This window comes from Coturnix japonica, chromosome 15, assembly GCF_001577835.2.
Source record: "Coturnix japonica isolate 7356 chromosome 15, Coturnix japonica 2.1, whole genome shotgun sequence".
Lineage (NCBI taxonomy): Eukaryota > Metazoa > Chordata > Aves > Galliformes > Phasianidae > Coturnix > Coturnix japonica.
In genome coordinates, this window is record NC_029530.1 from 9,680,189 (window position 1) to 9,701,547 (window position 21,359).

At 60.6% G+C, this 21,359-nt stretch overlaps 2 protein-coding genes across 2 annotated transcripts; both read left to right on the forward strand.

Annotated features, from left to right (window-relative positions):
* The first annotated feature begins 163 nt into the window (after positions 1 to 163).
* On the forward strand, positions 164 to 4,406 carry CASTOR1 (cytosolic arginine sensor for mTORC1 subunit 1). Its single transcript, XM_015878497.2, has 9 exons — positions 164 to 357; positions 439 to 509; positions 2,175 to 2,368; positions 2,467 to 2,599; positions 2,796 to 2,919; positions 3,298 to 3,405; positions 3,477 to 3,559; positions 3,678 to 3,772; positions 3,847 to 4,406. The coding sequence occupies exons 1-9, from the start codon at positions 245 to 247 to the stop codon at positions 3,910 to 3,912; spliced, it is 987 nt and encodes a 328-aa protein (XP_015733983.1). The 5' UTR covers positions 164 to 244; the 3' UTR covers positions 3,913 to 4,406.
* A 9,681-nt stretch (positions 4,407 to 14,087) lies between these two features.
* On the forward strand, positions 14,088 to 16,589 carry LIF (LIF interleukin 6 family cytokine). The gene is made up of 3 exons (XM_015878517.2): positions 14,088 to 14,938; positions 15,021 to 15,199; positions 15,356 to 16,589. Exons 1-3 carry the CDS (start codon positions 14,875 to 14,877, stop codon positions 15,791 to 15,793), a joined length of 681 nt encoding a protein of 226 aa, XP_015734003.1. The 5' UTR covers positions 14,088 to 14,874; the 3' UTR covers positions 15,794 to 16,589.
* Positions 16,590 to 21,359: the final 4,770 nt, after the last annotated feature.

Consider the following 21,359-nt stretch of genomic DNA (forward strand, 5'->3'; position numbering starts at 1 on the left):
AGCGGCTGCGGGGCAGAACCCTGGTTCCCGCACACCTCCCCTCCCGTGAACTCAGCGGATCCCGACCCCCCCCCCTACCCCGACTTGGATGGATACGGGCCGAGAGCGCCCCAACGCGTTACGGGACGGGGCGGGGCGGGCGGGTGCCCCTCCCGCAGCCCGGGGCGGTGCCGGGACGGGGCGGTCCGGTCCCGTTGGGCCCTTATAGCCCCACGGAGCCCCGTCCCGTCGCGGCGCGGCCGCCATGGACCTGCACATCCTGGAGCACCGCGTGCGGGTGCTGTCCCTGGCGCGCCGCGGGCTGTGGCTCTACACCCACCCGCTGCTCAAACTGCTCTTCCTGCCGCAGCGCTGCAGGTACCGATCCCCTTCCTCACCCCCCCCTCCCTCCTCCTCCTCCTCCTCTCGGTCCCACCGCACCGCGTTGTGTCCCGGCAGGTGTAAGTTCTTCAGCCTGACCGAGACCCCCGAGGATTACACCATCATGCTGGACGAGGAGGGCTTCAAAGGTACCGACACTGCGGCCATGAGTTGTGGCCGGCCTCAGCCCGGCGATGCTCGGAGCTGTGCGGTCAGCGGCCGGCAGGGAACTGCCCTGCTCAGGTTCTCCCTGTTTGGCAGCTCCGGTGCTGCCTAAAGCCACGGGGACGCGGCTGAGCCTCCGCAATGGGACGGGGCGGGGAGTGGGAGTGCTGCCCTTCCCCGCATCCCGCTGCCGGGCCGTGCTGAGGGTCTTTGAGTCCCTGTCCCTGGAAGGTGGCACCGGGTGACATCGCTGTGTAGTGACGCTCTGTGTGCAGCCCTGCTGTGGAGTCTGACCCCACGGGCTGTGCTGGGGGTCAATCCTGACCCCATCCTCTGCTCCAGACCCCCCCCCCCCGGCCGGGCTGTATCTCCTGCTCACGCCCTGAGGACCAAAGGTCAGTGGCTCGGCCGCAATGCGACGCTCCCACCCGGCTGCAGCCCAGCTCCCCACCGCTGCCCGGAGGAACCGGGGCCGATCCCCACGCATTGTTTTATTCGGGACCTTTTGGACATAATGCTCCTCGATCCCGAGGGGCGGGCGGGAAGCGGCAAACAATGGCTGTGAGGCGCTGCACGGCGCCGGGCTGGGGGGCTGCCAGCACCCCCAGGCACCCCATGGGGCCGCGCTGCACCCCCGGGTTACAATTCACGGCTCTGGGGCCGGGTGAGGCTCTGGGGCCCGCTGCTCCCCAAGGCACGGGGACATCTGGGGGCACCCATATGATCGCAGCCCCCCTTGCAGCCCACGGGTGTTGAAAAGCCATTAAGTGGGGACGCGGCACCGCGGTCCCCGTCCCCGGGAAGGCTTCCTGTGCAGGAACAAGCAGCTGCCAGCACCCTGCGCTTGGGACCTTCACATCTGGCCTCGCTCCTCCCTCATCGCTGCAGTGAGCGGGGTGGTCTCAGCCTGTTACTGAATGGCTGCTGCTGAGCAGCGGGCAGTGAGGTCTGGGGGTGCCCACCCGGAGATATTGGGTGCCGAAGGAACAACGTGGCCCCGATCCGTTCCTTCCTGGGGAGCGGGCGTGGGGCAGGAAGGAACCGGCCGGCACACTCATTCCCTGCCAACAACAGCAGCTTTTTGGGAGGCAGCCCTGGTCTACTGCCAGCATGGGCTCAGCCTCAGGGATTACGGCTTGTCAGAGCCGGGCACGGTGTGAGGACATCCCACATCCCCTCCGGTGTGACACGGGAGGCAGAGGATGGGGTGGGAGATGTGCACAGCCCCGGGGTCTCAGTGTGCTGCACCCACTCGTGGCCAGCCCTGCAGGTGCAGGACGAGAGGCACATCCCAGATTGGAAGGTTTGCTCCCAGTATCAGCGCTCCCAGCCCTGTGTGTGGGGCTGCCCCTTGCTGCATGGGGACAGCACTGACTCATGTCCCTGTATGCTGGCATTCAGCATCCTGCAGTGCCATCAGAGCAGGGATGTACGCAGCGTTACACCCTGTGGTGCACGATGTCTTTGCTGCCTGCAGGCAGAGGGCAGCCACCCTCAGCATCCCCTCCTGCATCCCTTAGATCAAGCCATTGCCCCCTCCAGCACCCATAATAGACTGGGACCCACTGTCCCCTCTCAGCGGGGTCCCATTGGGGTTGGGGACACAGCACAGCCCCGTGTCATACCTCAGTTTTCCCTGTCCCACACAGAGCTGCCGCCCTCCGAGTTCATGCAGGTGGCAGACTCCACCTGGTTGGTGCTCAGCGTTGTCTCCAATGGCTGCGCTCCCTCTGGCTGCCAGGCCACCGGTGTCACCAAGATCGCCCGCTCCGTCATCGCGCCGCTGGCCGAGCACCACGTCTCGGTGCTGATGCTCTCCACCTACCAGACCGACTTCATCCTGGTGAGCTCAGTGGGGATGGTGCCATGGGGCTGAGTGGGAGATGGTGGGGACCCCATTGATCTTTGGGGACAGCCACGGTGATGCCGCGCCGCTGCCAGGTGCGGGAGCGGGACCTGCCTGTGGTCATTCATACCTTGGCCGGGGAGTTCGACATCTACAAGGAGGAGAACGGTGAATCCATCCCAGTCCCCTGTGATGATGCCAGCAATGGGTTCCTCAAGCCCAAGTCGGGTGAGCGTCACTTGATGTCCCCAAGGCCACCCCGTCCCCAGTGCCCAAGGGACGCTCCGTTGCAGACACCCCCCGTGCTTTGGGGACCCCTGCCTTTTTGGCACCCCAGGGGACGCCGCTGGCCCGGTGGCCACGTGGTGGCACTGCGGTGCTGTCCCCAAAGGCCCCGGTGACAATCGCTGCCTCTGCCCCGCAGCCCCCAGCCCCACGCTGCACCCCGTGCAGAGCCCCCAGAACCGCTTCTGCATCCTGACGGTGGCACCCGACACGCTGCCTGCCATCGCCACCATGCTCATCGATGTGCTCTTCTACTCCCACAGGTGAGTGACGGGGCTGGGGACATCGGTGTCACCCCTTTGGGTCTCACTCATTCATCCCCTTTTTGACCTCGGGGTGCACTTTGCTGACTTTTGGTCACCCTCGGTTGCTGCCGGTCCTGCTGCCACCTCTGTGGACAGGAGCCCTGGTGTCACCATATGGGGGGGACAAGCCATGCATTGCAGCCATGCAAAACAAAAGAGAAAAGGGTTTTTTATTGCAAATGGGGTGGGCACCCCCCCTGCAAACTCAGCTGCCCGAGTTTCCCAACCCTGTTCCCATCCTGAGGCACCCCTGGCTGACACCAGTGGCACCTTTGGAGCCGTCCCAATGACACCCTCCTCCTGATTTGGGGTCCCTGTGCCATCCTCTACCCGCAGCCCCCCCAAGGAACCCAGTGCTGCTGACCTCGACTCCATCACCTTCTTCTCCTTCTCTCTCATCGAGGGCTACATCTCCATCGTGATGGATGCAGAGACCCAGAAGCGGTAGGGCTGCCATCCGCGGGTGCCCCCACCCAGCACTGGGGGTCTGCCATGCTCAGTTTCCCCCTTTGTAGGTTCCCCAGTGACCTGCTGCTCACCAGCTCCAGTGGGGAGCTCTGGCGGATGGTGAGGATCGGTGGGCAGCCCTTGGGCTTCGGTGAGTGCCACCACCACCACCATGGGTCTGCAGGGGGGTGCAGGGATTAGGGGACCCCTCCTCCACCACCACCATGTGTCACTGTGTTGGTGACGCTGCGCTCTCATTGCCTCCCCAGATGAGTGTGGCATCGTGGCGCAGATCGCTGAGCCGCTGGCTGCTGTGGATATCTCAGCCTATTATATCAGCACCTTCAACTTTGACCACGCGCTGGTGAGCCTGGCACGCTGCCCCACCACGTCCCCCCGTGTCCCCCAAGTGGGGCTGACAGACCCCTGTCCCCACAGGTCCCTGAGGACGGCATCACGGAGGTCATTGAGCTGCTGCAGAAGCGCCAGGAGAGTGGCAGATAGCGGCCAGGTGTGCGGTGAGGCCGTGCCAGGCCCCTCTTGCACAGGGCTGTCCCCAGCACCGTGTTTGTTCCTCATTCCTCAGCCTTTCCCTGGTGTGGGGCAGAGCTCTGCCCATGGGGGACGCTGCTGTGACAGTGTTAGTTGCAGAGGGAAGCACTGTGCCTTCCTCTGCCCTGGGCTCCTGCCCGGTGTTCTCAGGGTGCAGAGGGTCCCATTTGGGGGATTGGGGTGGTGGGGAGCAGGGCCCTGCGTGCCCCGGAGCCATGATGTGCCACAGCCCCAGCGGAGGTGACAGCATGTGCTGCCTGTCCCCACATGGGTGTGTGTGTGGGGTGGTGGCTGTGATGCTCCCATGGGCTGCAAGGGGGTCAGGACAGCACTACAGCCCCGTGTCCCCTCCATTATGTATTGTGGGGTGGCAGCATTGGCTCCCCATCTCCTTTCAAGCTGTTACACACTTTTTAATGTCAATAAAGGTCCTGTTTTTTGTGTTGTTTTTTTTTCTTCTGAGTACACCGTGGCTGCAGTTGGGGCCGCCCCACAACCTGACCCCAAGCAGCAGCATGGTGACATTCCTGTCCCTATTGCAGCTGCTGGGGATGCAGTATAGATGATGGCCTCACTGCACTGATGTCACCCAGGGAATGGGGATGCCCTCGGGGTGATTCTGTGACACATTTGGGGCAGGAAGTTGGGCCAGACGGCGGCCACCATCCTGACAGCACCACTATGAATAGCAGCAGGGTCCCTCACCCAGCAGGGACCAGCACTGGCCCCACATCCCTGAGTGTCCCCGCTGTGTACAGCTGTGAGCCCTCAGCTTCCTGCGACGTCTGCGGGCTCTTTCCTGTCCCACTCTCTGTTTTCCAGGAGTCATGAGACAGCAGTGACGTGAGCCCCAGAGATGAAGAAATTGCACTCGGCCGATGTGGTCACACGCTCTATTTTCAGCCCCGTTGGCTATTGCACATCCCTGCATGTTGTACCCAAAGCTGTTGGTGGCAGTGATTGCTGAGTCCCCATCACGGCCCATGGGGACCTTCTTAAGTCCTGGGATGGGGTGGTGCAGAGTGGTGGTGCCAGGGGATCCTCTGTGTCTGCGTGGTATCAATGACTTGGCCTCTTCTGGTGTGGTGAGCCCTGCAGGGCTGTGGGCCTGAGGGTGGGTGGATGGATGAGCAATGGATGAATGGATGGGCAATGGATGGATGGATGGGCAATGGATGGATGCGAGAGGAGGGATGGGGAGATGGACTGAGGTTGTTGGATGGATGGATGGATGGATGGATGGATGGATGGATGGATGGATGGATGGATGAGTTGGGGGATGTGTCAGTGAGAGGGCAGATAGAGGATGGATGGGTGGACAGGTGTAAGAGTGGAGAACTGGGTGGATGAATGTCCAGAGGGGTGGTGGACCAGGCAGATGGGCAGGTAGCTGGATGAACAGATAGTCAGGCCTTCTGGCTATATGGACAGACAGAGAAGCTGCCTCCATCCTCCTCTTCCTCCTCTGTCCCTCCGGAGCTGCCCTCCAGCCCCACAAGGCAGAGCAGCACCCATGGGTGTCCTTGGGCAGGGGACACCTCGAGGAGGACAGGAGCAAGGATGAGGAGGCAGTGCCACCGTGTGTCCTGCAGCACGGAATTGGTTCTGCAGGTTGGGGGCAATGGGAGGGGAGGGAGAAATCTGGGGGACAGAATACTTCATGTTCTGGAAGTGAGTCAGTGCTGCGCTCTTCCGCTCGCAAGGAGATGTTATTTCGGGAGTGTCCTCCTCTTGCCTGAGCCACCCCATGTGAAACCAAATTCTGCTGTGGGCAGCTTCCTGTACTGAGAAGCAGGGCACTGCTGGCTCCGCTTCAGGGCTGAAACCCCAGGGAAGGGAAGCGATTTGCTCCCAGCTGGCACGGATTGGCCACGAGCTGGGGTTGTGACATGCAAATTCTGCACATTTTGGGGCCATGTGGCAAAGGGTGGGACTGCAGTGGTGTCCTGTGTACGGCCCTTCCATAATCAGGAGCTGAAGGAAGAGCTTCAGGCTTGGGAACCACCTGGTGGCATTGCCCTGCTTTGGATGGGGTTTGCTGTCCCTCTTGACACAAATCTGATGGGTTATAAAAACAATCAATCGCATCAATGCCATTCAGTTCAACGGGATGTGTCAGCATCTTCTTAAGCTAAATGTCAACGCAAGAGCAGGTTGGGCTGTAGCTGTAGTGCAGCGCCCACCCCATCAACACGGTTCTGCTGGACTTTGTTGGACAGAGAACGGACTTTGTACAACAAATGGTGCTGCTGCTGACCACCAGCTGATTGCACTTCCTTCCCTGCACGCATTGTGTGCAGTGTGGCAACGGGAACGGTTTCATTCCTTCCTTTTAGCACCCAGCCACAGGTCCTGGCTGATCAAACCAGAGCAGAGCCAGCCCGGAGCGGAGCACGGTACTCATGTCCATCATCAGCATCATGCTCCCTCCTGCCCTGAGTGGTACGCTTGGATCCGGGGCATCTATCAATGGGAGATTGCAGACAGACAGGCTGAGCACCATGGAGCATTGCTGAGTGCTGAGGTCCTGAGCAGCCTCTGAGCCACCCCGCTGTGCTCTGCATTGCCCCAGTCCGCTGTCCCTGTCCAGCCTGGCACCCAAGCCTTGTCTGCAGCCCCACATCACAACTCCATGTGGTGAAACCCCAGCACCAGGCTGCGGTCAGAGCTGTTCACACCTCCACCAGAGGTGTGAGATGGGGCGGCAAGGTGCCAGCCCCACGGGTGCACCCCGTGAATAGGGGCAGACTGCAGGTGCCATGCCAACCCCAGGCTCCAGAGCTGGCACTGATGCTGCCAACAGCCTCTATTGGCTGAATATTGATTTCGGAGGCTGATTGCAGTTTAATGAATACGGAGCAAGAGAGATGCAGACCTGGGTGACTTAATGATGTGCTTCCATAAGAAGCTCTGCATGATGCCCCATGCACCCTGCTCACCCCATGCATGGGATGGACCTATGAGGACTCCCTCGAGGAACTGAATCGAAGAACAAAACCATCGTCCAGCTGGCATCATTTCCTCCCTCCAGCCTGGCACGCCCCACTCATTGGTCCCCCAGTCATCTCTTCACTTCTCTCTTTCTTTCCGTTGGGTCTGGGTGCCTCCTTCGGAGGTGGTGGCTAATCATTGCACTTAAAAAGGCACTGCTTCCCCATTGCTGGCCAGTAAGGAAGTCGCTCGCGCGCCCTGCAGCACCGCTCGGCGGCACCCGGACATGCGGCACAACGCGCGGCCCCTGGGCGTGCTGGCAGGTAGGTGCTCACCAGCGTCCCACAACTGGCTCACACCTCCATCCATGGATGCTCCCCAAGACCCTGGGTGTGCAGTTGGGGCCCCCACCCCCAGAAGATGGGGTGCTGGGAGGGTGTGGGTGAGGGGATGTGGTTTGGGGTTGGTTTGGGAGCGCGGTGGCTGCGGGTGGAGGAGGGATGGGGTCTCTGTGCTTTGCAGACGTGTTCCCCAAGCCCAAACCCAGCTCGGTAGGGCCGGGTGTTGCTCTGGCTCTGACCCCACGTGGATGTGGGTGACAGCAGGGATGAGCCAGCCCGGAGCCTAAGGGGCAGCCGCAGGGTTGTCAATGCCTGCTGGCCCCACGTTGGCCTGTGATGGCAGGGAGCTGCTTGGGCAGCCTCCAACCTGAGCAGTTCTATGACTCTATGATTCTATGAGCTGTGTGTGCTTCTCTGTGTCTTGGGGGTACCTCCCTCCTCCTCTTCCTCTCCCCCTGCTATTCCTCCTACTCCTCATGCCAAAGACTCTGCCAGGTCCCAGCAGTTAGACTTAGGGACAGGGATGGCTTTGTCCCCACAGCAGGGTCAGGACCTCACCACTGCACCTGGCACTCATGGTCCTTCCCTCTGGGCCCAGCACCAGTGTTTGGGCTGATGGGATCTCTGTTCCCATTGAGGATGCTCCCAGCTCTCCCTGCAACATCTCCGTGCTGTCAGTGCCACCCATCCTCATGTCCCCTCACCCCGTGGTGCTTTATCTCCATATCCCCACCATCTCCCTCCTCTTCCTCCCCAGCCGTGGCCAAGGGACTCCTCCTGCTCTGGGCCGTGCCCACACGCAGCACTCAGCCCCCATCCCCGCAGCAGACCCAGGCCTTGGTGCGGCACATGGCCGAGGACGCGCAGGAGCTCTTCCAACTCTACGTGAGTGCCATCCCCCCATAACCCCATCCCCCCATAACCCCATCCCCCCATAACCCCATCCCCCCATAACCCCATCCCCCCAGTAACCCCATTCCCCTCAGTAACCCCATTGCCTTTCCGGCGTGCAGGAGCAGGAGCAGCACTTGGCCCACAACTTGTGCCGGGCCAACATCTCCCTGGAGTGGCTGCGGGGGACTCTGGGGCCACGGCAGAAGGATCTGCGAGCTCTGCACAGCGCCATGACCCGCATGGAGAAGGAGCTGCAGGACATCACCCGGCATCAAAGCGACCTCCATCCACCCGATGCCGCCATCCTGCGCCGCCTCGGCAGCGCCCACATGAAGGTGCGCGGGCTGCTGACCCACCTGCAGGACACCATGGAGGCTCGTGGCATCATCCCCTCCACCATCCCCCTGTCCCGGCGGCTGGCGGCCAGCAGTGTGTTCCAGCAGAAGCTGGAGGGCTGCCGTGTGCTCTGGAACTACGCCCGCTTCATGGCCAAGCTCAGCGCACAGATAGAGGCCAGCAGCACGCGGGCACGGCGTGAGGAGAGGGGACGGCGGAGGGGCAGGCGGCGGGGATGGAGGACAAGCAGACCCTAAAGGAAACCTCTACTTGGACATAGAGCTGTGCCCGGTGCTGGCACCGGGGTCACTGTGGGTTGGTGACAGCCCGCCCTGCCGGATTTTCCAGTGATTCAATGGGTCCAGTGACATGGCCTGACTAAGGGGCCCAACACCCGCACACAGCACAGCATTGGCTGCGAGTGCCACCCATCTGCCCCCTGCAACCCCCACTGCCATCTCAGGGTGGTTGGTGACCCTGGAGCTCAGAGCCCCTACGAGCTTGGTGTCCTTCCCCTCCTCATGTCCTTCCCATCATCTTGGTGTCCTCCCCATCTTGGTGTCGTTCCCCTCCTGGTGTCCCCACTCACCTGGTGTCTCTGTGAGCTTGGGGTCCCTATTATCATTGGGTCCCTTCAAGCTTGGTGTCCTTGCAAGCTTTGAGTCCCCACTCCCTTGGTGTCCCTTCACGTTCAGTGTCCCCACTCAATTGGTGACTGCACTCACTTGACACCCCTACAAGCTTGGGGTCCCTACTAATTAGTGAGTGGTGGCCCCACACACTTGACATCCCCACCCGATGTCTCCACCCAGCACACTGAGCTCACCTCTGTGCTTTCCTCCTCACCCCTGCTCACTCTCTGTCCTCATTGTCCCTGTGCCCACCCATCCCCTCCTCACCCCACACCCCCAGTTGCCCCCCGTTGTTTTTCACAGCCCTGTGCTCTGGCAGTGATCACTGACCCCCCCATAACTTATACATGACAGTGGCACCTGTATTTATTGAAGCCATCACATTAATTTAATGCATCCCCACACTGGGGACGAGTATTTAAGTTTACACTTTTAATATATAAATGGATATCTATTTTTGTTATATATATATTTTTAATTATTATTGTATCATGTTAAAGTGTAAATGTGATAATATTTTATTTATGAACCCAAACATGGTTTTGTACTGGCAGAAGGGCACTGACCCTTTATTTTTCTATGGCAGCAGATGGAAATAAAGTCTTGACCTCGGCCTGTGGGCCGATGCTCCTGTCCAGGTGTGTCCAAATGGCTGCCTGTGGGATTCAGGCAACCCCCAACTCATCCTGTGATTCCCTGGGGGCTTACTGGGGGTCTGGAGCAAGCAGGGATCTGCCCACACATGGGGGTGGGATGGAAGATACAGTGAAAACTAAATGAATTTGGGAACTGATCAGTAAGAACCTGAATGGAAAGTGAGGTTGGGAGGAGATGGAGGGAAATGGAGCTGGCACAGCACAGCGTGGTAGGTGTCCTGGAGTGGGATGGGGTGTGCAATGTGTGGCTTGGGATGTGGCACAGCAGTGGGGCCCTTGGGATGGTGTGGGATGGCAGCATTGGGTGGCACCTGGCACAGAGTGGGGTGTGGAGTGGCACAGAATGGTGTGGGCTGGGAGGACGTCACGGTGTGCCATGGCACAGGGTGGGAAGGGGCACATCATGGCATGGCATGAGGCGCACGGTGGGACGTGACAATGTGGGATGTGACATGTCAGCAGGAACAGGAGGGGACGTGACATCAGGTACGTGATGAACATGGCACGTGGCAATGGGATGTGGCACATGGCACATGGCACAAGGTGGATGTGGCACATGGAGCATGGGATGTGGTTCATGGCACATGGCACAAGGTGGATGTGGCACACAACATGGCACAGTGTACGGCTGCACTGCCTGGCCCTGGCACTGCACCCGGCCTGGCATTGAGCACCACTTGTCACACGGCCCTATGCCAAGCGTCACCGTGCCACACAGCCCCATAGCAGCCTGGGGACATGGTGGGGGCCCACTGCCACCAAGCACTGTCCCTGCTGAGTCAAATATCCTAAGACCTGGTCATGTGGCACCACGGAGTCACTCGTTCCTCACCGTGTGCCCGGCTGTGCCGGTGGCACTGACTCAGTTGCAGGCAGCATCGCCACTGGGACGGACACCGCTGCCATTTGGGGACCCTTCGGGAACGATGTCACCATGAAGCAGCCCGAGCTGGCCCTGCCTGTCACCTCCTGCCAGCTGCCGTACCCTGCTGAGCCACCTCAGGAGGAGGCAGCTTGGAGGGGCTCCGAGGGCACAGGTGGGTGATAGTATCCTCTGAGAACAGGGACACCTGTGGGTCCCAGTGTAGGGGAAGTGGGAGCCCCTCTGTGCTCAGGGGAGCAGGATCCGGCCCCAGGATTTGGGAAATGAGGGAATAAACTTAAGAATCAGCTCCAAGCAGAAATTAAGGATCTGCAAATGCTCGTACACCTGGGGCTGAAGATGGGGTGGTGTGTGGGATGGTGGCATGCCAGCAGCCCCAGTGTCCCCAGCATCCCTACCCCCTCAGTGCCATGAAGCTCCAGGCGCCCCTCTTGCATGGGGCTCGGGGAGGACACCCTGCAGTGGGGACAGGCCTTGCTTCCTGCTTCCTGAGCTGTCCCCAAGGCCATGGGGGCCATCAGCCTGCTGGGTGCCTGGCTTTGGGGTGATGCCAGAGGGATGGCACTAGTGAGATGGCACCCATAGGGTGACACTGGTGGGATGCAGGGCTTTGGCCGTGCAAAAATCACCCCGTGAGTCAAGGGGGAATTCGCCCCATGCCGTTATTCAGCCCGGGCTTCCCCAGCACGGGGCAGCCACCTTACTCACACCTTACTCAACCCAGCACTCTGCACTGGCTGGACATGGGGGGCTGCTGGTGGCTGTGTGTCCCCTGCTGGGGACAGCATGGGACAGGGGGTTAGGGACCCCAATGCCTTGGGTGGGATGGGGATGGGGATGGGATGGGATGGGGATGGAGGGCTGTTGATTGGTGGGAGGATCTGGAGATGAGCATTGGGCAGAAATGGGTGAGAAGGGGCTGCTCGTGTCCCCTCGTCCCCATGTCCGCATGTCCCCACGTCCCCGTTGCCGTGTCCCTGCGGCGGTGACAGCCGCGGACGGCAGAGAGCAGTGTTCAGCAGGGCAGAGCAGCCCGCGGCTCTGCTGCCAAACCCAACCCCGAACCAAACCCGCGGCCCCGGACGTGTTCTCCCCCAGCCCCGATCCGCTGCTCGCAGCCCCGCAGCACCCAGACTCATTTAGGGGCCAAACCGCCCCAAAAAAACCCATCCGGCGCGTGGGAGCGAGGCCTGCCGGCCGCGGCCGAGATGCCGATAGCGTTGTGTCACCGCCTGCACCGAGCGCGTTCCTATTCCCTCTTTTGGGCTTTTTCCGAGTGCATCATCCCCGGGGCAGGTGGGCGTCTGCGGGGACCCCCGATCCCATCATCCCCTCCAGGCTGCGGCCGTCGGGGCCGCCGCTGCTAAATAAACTAGTGGGGAAGTGCCATCCCCTGGACGGCATTGGAGATCTGTCCCGCGTAGGGTTGGTTTCCTCTGGGATAACCTATGGGGTAAGCTATGTAATACATCGTACGTGAGCAAAAAGAAGATTTCAGCCCGGCTCCCCACTCCCAGGCACGTCCCATTTTTGCACGTGGGTCATTTCCCCGATTTCCTCTCTTTTTGGCCGTGGAACTGAGGGCTGATTCAGGAGCGGGGGCTGTGGGGTTCGCACGCTGCGGGGCTGGACCTGGCTGCAGGTGAATCAGCTCCAGCGCTGCATCCTGCACAGAAAGCCGGGGAATGGGCAGGAAGTGGCCGCAGAGGGGCTTGCGACACCCCCACCCCCGGGCTGCCCCAGAGCTGCTGATGGAGAAACACCCGTTTCCCAGGTGATTGAGTGACCCCGATAATTAAGTATGAGTTTATACGTGAGGTTGGGCACATGAGCCTCACTCCCCACCCCGCGCAGTTCCCGTTATCCCCGTCCCGTTGGCATCTCTTTGCCTTTTCCCAGTAAAACCAAACTGGGCTCAATTGGGATTCCATTGGCTCGGCACTTATCCCCATTCCTTACCCCTGGGCTGACTGTGTTCCCAATGTCAGTGACAGCAGACCCAGCCCCATGGCAGTGCCAGGTGTCTCTGTGCACAGCAGCACCCTGGGGACAGAAACACCCTGGGGACAGCAGGACGGATGGATGCAATGGGTGGCACTGCAGAGGGTCCCACCCAACCGTACTGTCCCCACATCCCCCCTGTTGGTGCCACCATTCCTTGACTGTCCCCCTGGTGGGATGCAAGTAAGGCACAGGGTCACTAAACCTGATCAAATGTTTCAGGAAGAACAACATACAGAGTAGAGAGGGAGGCAAAGGGCAGCGCCTTCAACCTGCTGCCAGCCCAGAGCGGGGAGAGGGATGGGGATGGGGAGTCCCTGCTGGTGTCACACCAACATGGGTGGCACTTGGACATGGGGCACACGTGAGTGGTGCTCAGATATGTGGCACAGGGGCATGGATGGCACATGGACATGAGTGGCACAGGGACATGGATGAGCTGCTGTGCTGCTCCCCCAAAAGAGAGTGGCAGGGATGCCAGGGGGCACAAGCAACCCCCCGACACAGCCACATCCGGGGGTCCCCTGCCCATCTCCCTGCACTGAAAAATAGAGGGGGGGGGGGGGGGAAGAGAGAGGGAAGATAAAAAATATATATATTTAATGTTCTTTACAATTTCTTTCTGTTTTAATTTCCTCTGGCCACCCCACGGGGAAACACCGTCCAGGGAGGGGGGGTGGTGGGGGGTGAAAGTGCTGCCGGAGCTGTGAGTCATGGCAGCACCGCGTCGGGGCGAGCGCGGCCGTGCCCCCATGTGTCCCACGTGTGTTACCACCCCCCCCCCCCCGCCCCCAAACCCACAGCCCTCCCCTCACCCCACCCCCCCCTTTCCCACCACGTGCGAGAAAAAAAAAGCTACAAAAAGGAAACCCCACGATCCTGGTGACATCAACTTTATCAGAGTTTATTTTCTAAGATCATTCACCATTTCCAAGCCCTTACTTCCTGATTTACAGTTTCAATAGAAGTAATGATAGTGTTTCTCCCCTCTCTCCCCCCCATCCCCCCCCCCACCTCGCCCCCTTCCTCCCTTTCTTAAAAACAAGCACACTGCAGGACCGTATATAAACCCAGAGAAGTCCCCCAGTAATGAACATGAATTTTCTGAAACCCCGCACACGCCGCCCGTCTGCTCTCGGCTCTCCGGACGGCGCTCACCATGAGGCTCATCCCCGCAAGGTAACAAATCAAGCCCCCCCACTCCCTCCCACCCACACTCCTCCCCCCCTCCCCTCCACACCCCCTCCCTCCCTCCGACCCAGCTTGAGCACGCTGGGAGCTGGCAGCCCCGCTGCCGTCCTGGCGCTCCTCCTCACCCAACATCTGGCCGCTTATATAACTGACTCCCCAAACACTTCCCAAAGCGCCGGGGTGGGGTTGGGTTGGGTTGGGTTGGGGGGGTGAAGGGGGAAGAAGGGGGGGGGGGAATGTTGGTTTTTGGGTTTTTCTTTTTTTTTTTTTGGGTTGTATTTTTTTCTTGGCTTTTCCTTCTTGCTTAACTTGGGAGAGCCGGGGAGGGCTGGGGGAGCGCTGCCAAAGTGGCCGTCCCTGTCCACACGTGCGCCCGGCCTCGCTCTGCTCGGCTGCGGAACGGGCGCACGGAGGGGAATGGGAGCGCAGGGGGCATCGCGGAGCGGCCAGGTGAGTGCTGTCCGAGGGCTTCAGCTGGGACAGGGCAAAGGAAGGCGTCGCTGCTTTACCTGGGACCTGCGGCGGTGCGGAGCTTCCTACAAGTGTGGGCAGCTGGGTGTGAGCAGCAGCTCCGGGGACTTTGCTCCAGGGCTCCACGTGCTCTCGATCTTTAGGGCGCGGGTTGGCGAGCGGGGACTCCCCATTCCGACCCCCTATTCCCACCCCTGTGAGCCGCTGTCAGTGACAGCGAGCTTGGAAAGGGGGATGGCAATGAGGACACCCATGTGGGGCGGCCTCCCAGCTGACACCGACATGGGGGGACGCAGCTCCCCGTTGTCACCCCTGTTGGGACGCGGTGACCCGGCGCTCACCCGTGCCATGATCTCCCGTCCGGTGCCTCCAGCAGCAGTTGCTCCCGCTCTGCAGATGGAGAAACTGAGGCAGCTCTGTGGCCTCAGGGCAGGTTTCCTTGTGGGCGCCCCTGCTGAGTCAGTAGGGCCGGGGTGGGGCCTGGCTCCTGCTGCGCCCGGCCGGGATAACGGGGAGGAAATCACTTGTGCATATTTGATTACAACCCGCAGGTCACCAGCGGGGCCGCTGCCTGTGAAATGTGGCAATGCCACCGGGTGCCCCGCGGGGACGGGAGGAGGGGGAGCCCCAGCCGGGGGGCAGGTGAGGGGCACGGGGCTGGGGGGGATGCGTGGGGCTGCAGGGGGGACGTGTGGTCTCACCGACGTCGGTTTGTCCCCACCAGGTGTCGTGCCCTTCGTGGCCCTGCTGCTGCTGCAGAGGAGGCCGGTGGCCGGGCGGGCGCTGCTGGGGACGGGCTCTACGTGTCCCACCAACGGGCTGTGCCGGGCCAATGTCCAGGAGCAGACCCGCAGGCAGGTTGCACTGCTCAACGCCACTGCACAGGACCTCTTCAGCCTCTATGTAAGCGACACCAGGGTGGTGGCACGGGGTGGCCACGGTGGGGACATGGGGCGGTGTGTTGGGGACATGGAGTGGCCGTGATGGGGATGTGGGTCAGTGCGGTGGGGACCAGGATGGCCACAGAGGGACGGGGTGTGACACTTGCTGTCCCCACAGCTGAAGTGCCAGGGAGAGCCGTTCAGCAGCGAGAGCGACCGCCTCTGCAGCCCCAGCGGGATCTTCTTCCCTCCCTTCCACGTCAACCGGACCACCGAGAGGAAGGAAGTGATGGTGGCCATGTACAAGCTCTTTGCCTTCCTCAACGCCTCTCTTGGGAACATCACCCGCGACCAGGAGGAGCTCAACCCCACGGCCAAGGAGCTCCTCGACCGCCTCCACAACACCACCAAGACCACGCGGGGCCTCATCTCCAACCTCACCTGCCTGCTCTGCAAGCACTACAACATCTTCCAGGTGGATGTGAGCTATGGGGAGAGCAGCAAGGGCAAGAGCGCCTTCAAGAAGAAGCAGCAGGGCTGCCAGGTGCTCAGGAAGTACGTGCAGGTCATCGCCCAGGCTGCTCGTGTCCTCCTACCTCACCTCAGCCCCGCGTGAGCCCCGGCCCCTGTGCCCTGCTGCAACCGGGACAGCAGACATCTCCTTGCATCCATCTCAATGATGGGCACGGCGAGGCCTCACCACCTCCTCACCTCTCGCCATCCTATTTATTACCTCCTGCTGATGCTGCACCGGACCCGGGCCAACCCATGCTTTAATTTATTTTCCTGTTCAGGAGAGGACATAGGCATGAGGTTCTGTCCCCCGCACCCTGGAGCCCCACGGGGATGCTCAGCCCCACAGCTTGGGGCTCATCACAGACATTGTGACAAACCAGGAGGAGGCGACCCGCTCCCAACGGATGCCCTCCAGCATCCAACAAAAGGGATTTTCCCCTTTTGGATGCACTTGCACCCACCACATCCAGCAGTAACGCTGGGGACGCGCTCCCACAATGCGCTGTGGGGCCGGCACCCCTACAGTGGGGCTGAACTGGGGGTGTGGGGTGGCCAGGGCTGGGTCCCGCCACCCAATGGGGACAGGGATGTGATGCCAGGGAGCACCCATGGATGTTCGCACTGCCCGCTGGCACAGACGGGGTCTTGGCCAACATGGGGACATGGGGCCAAGCCAGGGGCGGTGGCAGGAGGCGCTGGCTCGTCCCTGGTGCCGGGGTGGGGGCCGGGGGTATTTATAGACTCGGACCTGGTGTTTAATAATATTATTAATAATAATAATAATAATTAATAAGATTTTTGGTAATATATATATATAGAATTCTATTTAAATATTTATTTTTTTATACTTCTTTCCTCCCAGTTGTTTTGTTGTGTTTTTTTTTAATAAACCAAGAGAAAGTGACCTTCTCTGGCTCCTCTTTGCTCTGATGTTCCCTCCAGATGCCCCCGGGGCCACCCCAAAGACCTTCGAGCATCACCGAGAATTGGGGATCGCCGCCCCCTGCCCCTGCTCCCGTTTCCCTCCCCACTTCCTATGAGATGGCTGCTGCTGCTTGGCCATCCCACGGCAAAGAGATTGACCCCAAGGGATGCTGAAATTGCCTCCCAGACTCTAGGCTGCCCTGGGAGAGGCTCTGAAAAGCTCCAATCCGGCCAAGACCACCTAAGGATGCAGCCGCGCTCCGGCCCTTGCTGTCTCGCATGGGGCCGCACCGGTTAACAAGGGGCTGATTATACGGGAGACGTTGGAGCGGGATGATGAAATTTTCCTCCTCCTCCGGAGCCCTCGGGCCACCCGCCAAACCTCCCAGGCATGAGACAGGGAGCGGATGAGCTAAGATCCTGTGTGCTCATCTCGTGTCTCGGAGGAGCCCCGACAAAAAATAATCAGAGAAATGGGAAAGATTCCCTCCCCCCTATAAAAATGGAGCCCTCTTCGCTTTGCCCTCATGGGGCGTTCTGCTCTGGGGAGGGGTTGAGCCCCACAGCTGTGCCAACAACCCCCTTGTGCAGCAGATGTTTCCCTGGGTGTGGTGTTCTGATATCCATCACCCCGTTATGCCATCGGGGATCGGACCTGGGTGTCCCTTGGGCACCCCAATGTTATCACCCAGAGACGATCACAGCTTTCCCATGGGATGGTCCCCCATCAGGAAGCAGCTGTTGAACCCCAAAGATGGGAATGAGGTGGGAGAAACTGAGGCTGGGGACATCCTGATGACAAGTGGGTCAGCACATCGCCATGGCTTCTGCCCCCAGCTCAGGGTATGGCCACCCCATCCCCACAGTGAGCATCTGGGTTGAGTGCTGTCACCTGGGCTGCCCCACATTCACTGCTCACCCTCACTGGGGACCAACAGGTGCCAGGGTGTCACCATGTCCCTGCCTGTCCCCATGTGCCCCGTGCTTGGGGCCGGGTACTGGGACGCTCCACGCACCAGGGCTGAGAGGGGAGCGGTGCACATCTGGATTTCTCACGCTTGTGTTCAACGTCCCTCCTCAACCAGATGGCAAAAATAAATAAATAGAATAAATCAGAGCCTCCTGACACAAATTGGGAACTCACGCCCGGGTTCTGTGTTTCATGAGTCTCCCTGGAAGGCAGTCAAAGGCAGGGAGGACAATGGGTTCACTTCTCCCCGGTGTCGGGTCATTCCCAGTTAAGGCTCATTAGCGGCAGGCGGGGATTAACTCTTCCTTCCCTGGAAAAGCGGATACCTCTGGAGTGCAGGACAGCCCCAGGGCTGCCAAAACCTGGATCCCTCACCTCCCTGCGGGGCTGTGAGGCCCCCAGCCTGTGCCATCTCCCCACTGACCCCTGCCACCGCCCCACAGCCATCCCCAGCCACAGGCAGTTGGATGGGGCTGACATCAGCCCACACTGATCCCACCCTGCAGCCAGACCCGCATGCACTGGGGCAAACCATCACATAGAGACCCCATTAGCGGTTCCCCTTTGGACCCGGGAGCAGAGGAAATATTTTGGCTGTGGGGAACGCCAAGGGAAGGGGAGCTTTGGGAGCACGGTGCCTTCGCCCCGGTAACGGAGTGCTCTGACCGGCCACGCTCCATCCCCGAGCCGCTGCCTTGGGGAGCGCGGTACGTGAGGATCCGCTGCTGCCCGCAGTGAAGTCAGAGCTGCTGCCTGGGTGTGCCGGGCTGACCTCAGCCCTTGGCCCCGCGGCACGCATCATGTGCTCGCTCACGCCCCGCATAACCCGGCCGGACGGGTCCGCATGCTGCCCCAGGTCCACCGGCCAGACCAGACCTGCAGGTGCAGCCCCGTGTTCTGCAAGCACCACAAGAGCCTGCGCTGCATCCACGGGCCGGGAGCATCCCGAGGTGTGTGAGCACATGGCTGCACCTTGGGTACCACTCCTGCATCACAACTGGGCGCTGCCCATCCATCCATCACCCTACTGCCCGCTGGAACCCATTGACCTCCATGGCTGAGGTGTCCCTGAGGGTTGTTCTTTGGGAAATGGGCTCTGTTTGGAGGCTCACATGGCCCTCAGCATGCTCAGCCTCTATACAGGATGCCAGCCCGCTCCCCATGCAGGGGAACATTGTGTCCGTGGGGCCGGCCAGAGGCGCTTTCTCAGCGTCCCCAGCTGGCCGCCGTCCCGAGCACAGCAAGAGGAGCCGAGCCCATCTGAAATGCATTCGTCCCTGGGCACTGTGTCTGCAAGAGCAGATGCTCCCGCGGGCCCCACGACCACATCAGAGCGCGGCAGCGCGGGAACCGCACGCTCACATGGGAAGAAGTGTCCTCATGCCCCCAACGGCCCAACTCCTAATTGAAGACCAACCGTAACCAATCAACGAGACAATGGGCTGGAGGCGAGACGAGTGCAGTGTCCTTCACAGGGACCGGCTCCTCCGTGCCCTGCAGGGATCTGGCACAGAGGGGAGGGTGGGGGCCGGATCTGGACCCCCTCGGATGTCACAGTGCCATGTTTTCCCATTGGCAGCTTAGCTGGGCAAGTGCTCAGCAGTGTTGTGCTGCAGGGGTGCTCGGTGCTCTTGGCATCCCAACCCTTCTCTTTCCATCCTATTGGCAGTGACCCCAGTATGCTGCTGCCTCCCCTCGCTGTAGAGCTGAAGCTCTTTGGGGTGTGCCAGTTTTGGGTGCCCCAAACAATGTAATGCCAGCCTGGCTGCATGGGAAGGCCTCACCAAGAAAAGGGTTCGGTGCATGGGACCAAATGGACGGGGACCCTACAGAGATGGCATGGAAGGCCCACAGGTGCCCACAGCCCCATGCCCATCCCACCATGGGGTGCAATGCTGGGAGCCAGCACTGCGAGCTGCGTGTTGGCACTGCTCAGCAGGATGAGCCCGTGTCTGCTTTTTCCCATTGAGACAAAGAGGAGAAGTCAGAAAATTAGTGGAGGAGGCGGAGATGCCCAAAGACATCGAGATAATGGAAAGCAGAGATTGCTTTCTGCGTCCAAAGGGATGGCAGAACCGCACTGATTAAGAGCAAATGCTGCAGCACTTCCACCTGCTCCTCATGCTGCCTGAGCAGTGGGGGGAGAGAGGATGCTCAAAGCCCAAATGAGGGGTGCTTGGCACTACAGCACCTATAGCAGCACCTATAGCAGCACCTACAGCATCACAGGCTCTGGCTGCCTCTGGGCCAGTTTTCAGGGCTCAGCTAACATGTTGATTTATTGCAGCGAAGCAAAAACATGCCCAGTGCTCCCAGATGTGGTCATGCTCCCTTCTCCCCTGTGGCTGCTGCTTTCAGTCTCATTCCCCAAGCAAACAAAGCACGTGTGTCTACCAGCTGACCCCAGACCCAGGGTTGTGCTTCCTCCTGGTCAGGTACTGCCAAGCCCTGGGCTCTGCTCCTTATGCCTGTGGGATTCTCTTGGTGCTCATCTTCCCCTGGGGTTCAGTGTGGCTGGGGGGCTGGAGCAGGAAGGTGCCTCAAGGACTGGCCCTGGGGACAAAGTGATGACCCCCATCCTGGTCTATCTCTGACACAGGGTTCAAGCTTCCACACCTCAGACAGGGGGGAACAGCTTGGATCCTGGTGCTGGTGGGTGGGTAGAGCAGTGTGGGCCCAGAAGTGATGAGGAGCTGTGACCCTGGGAGCATCCTAAACCATGTTCCCAATGACACGTGCAATCACTTCCCTGCTGCCATCCCTCCCATGACCATTCCCATGCCTGCTCCAATGTCCACTTCCATCTCATTCCCCATCCCAGTTGCTATCCCTGCTCTCATCCCAGTTCCCATCCCACTTCCCATAGCCTCTCCCACCCCTGCTCCCATCCCCATTCCCATCCCAGTTCCCATCCCCATTCCCGTCCCTGCTGCCATCCCTCCCATGCCCATTCCCATACCTGCTCCATTGCCCACTCCCATCTCATTCCCCATCCCAGTTGCTATCCCTGCTCTCATCCCAGTTCCCATCCCACTTCCCATAGCCTCTCCCACCCCTGCTCCCATCCCCATTCCCATCCCAGTTCCCATCCCTGCTCCCATCCCTCTGCCTGTGCAGCTCTATGGGGCCAGGCCCACATCCATGCCCCACACCGTGTGTTGTGCTTCTGTCTCCATGTGTGGATGGAGGTGTGTGTGTGCTGTGCATCCCTCCGGGCGTGCAGGGGTGTCTGCTCTTGGCAGAGGAGATCCGGGCTGGGAGCCCTGCAGCTGTTCTGAGCCCGGCTGCAGCCAGACAGCCACCGCAGCGCTGGTGACTGCGTGCGCCCGCTCCCCTCAGGCCCTTCCGAATCGCTCCGTCACATGTGCTGAAACAAAAGGGAATGAAGGGCTGTGCTGACAGCAACATCAACATGTCATCATAAAGAAGTGGGCACCCCCCGGGCGCTGGGATTGGCCCTGCTGGAGATGGAGCTCAGTGTGGATCTGGGTGCGCTGCGCCGGGGGGGTGTGGGTAGGTTCCAATGCAGGGATGGCCGTGCTGCATTTCTCATGGAAACTTGTGCAGGACCTTGCCAGCTCCCAGGATTTTTCCCTTGTCTTTGCCCAGATTGTCTCCAGCATCCCTGATTCCCTCCAGCTGCCGGCACGTGGGGAGCAGAGCTGCTGGCGCGTCACTGGGAGCCGCTGCCAAATCCAGGCTGGTGGCATTGGGGACAGCACGGTGCATGGGGCTGAGCTGGGTGGGAGCAAGCGGGATGGTGCTGGGGGGC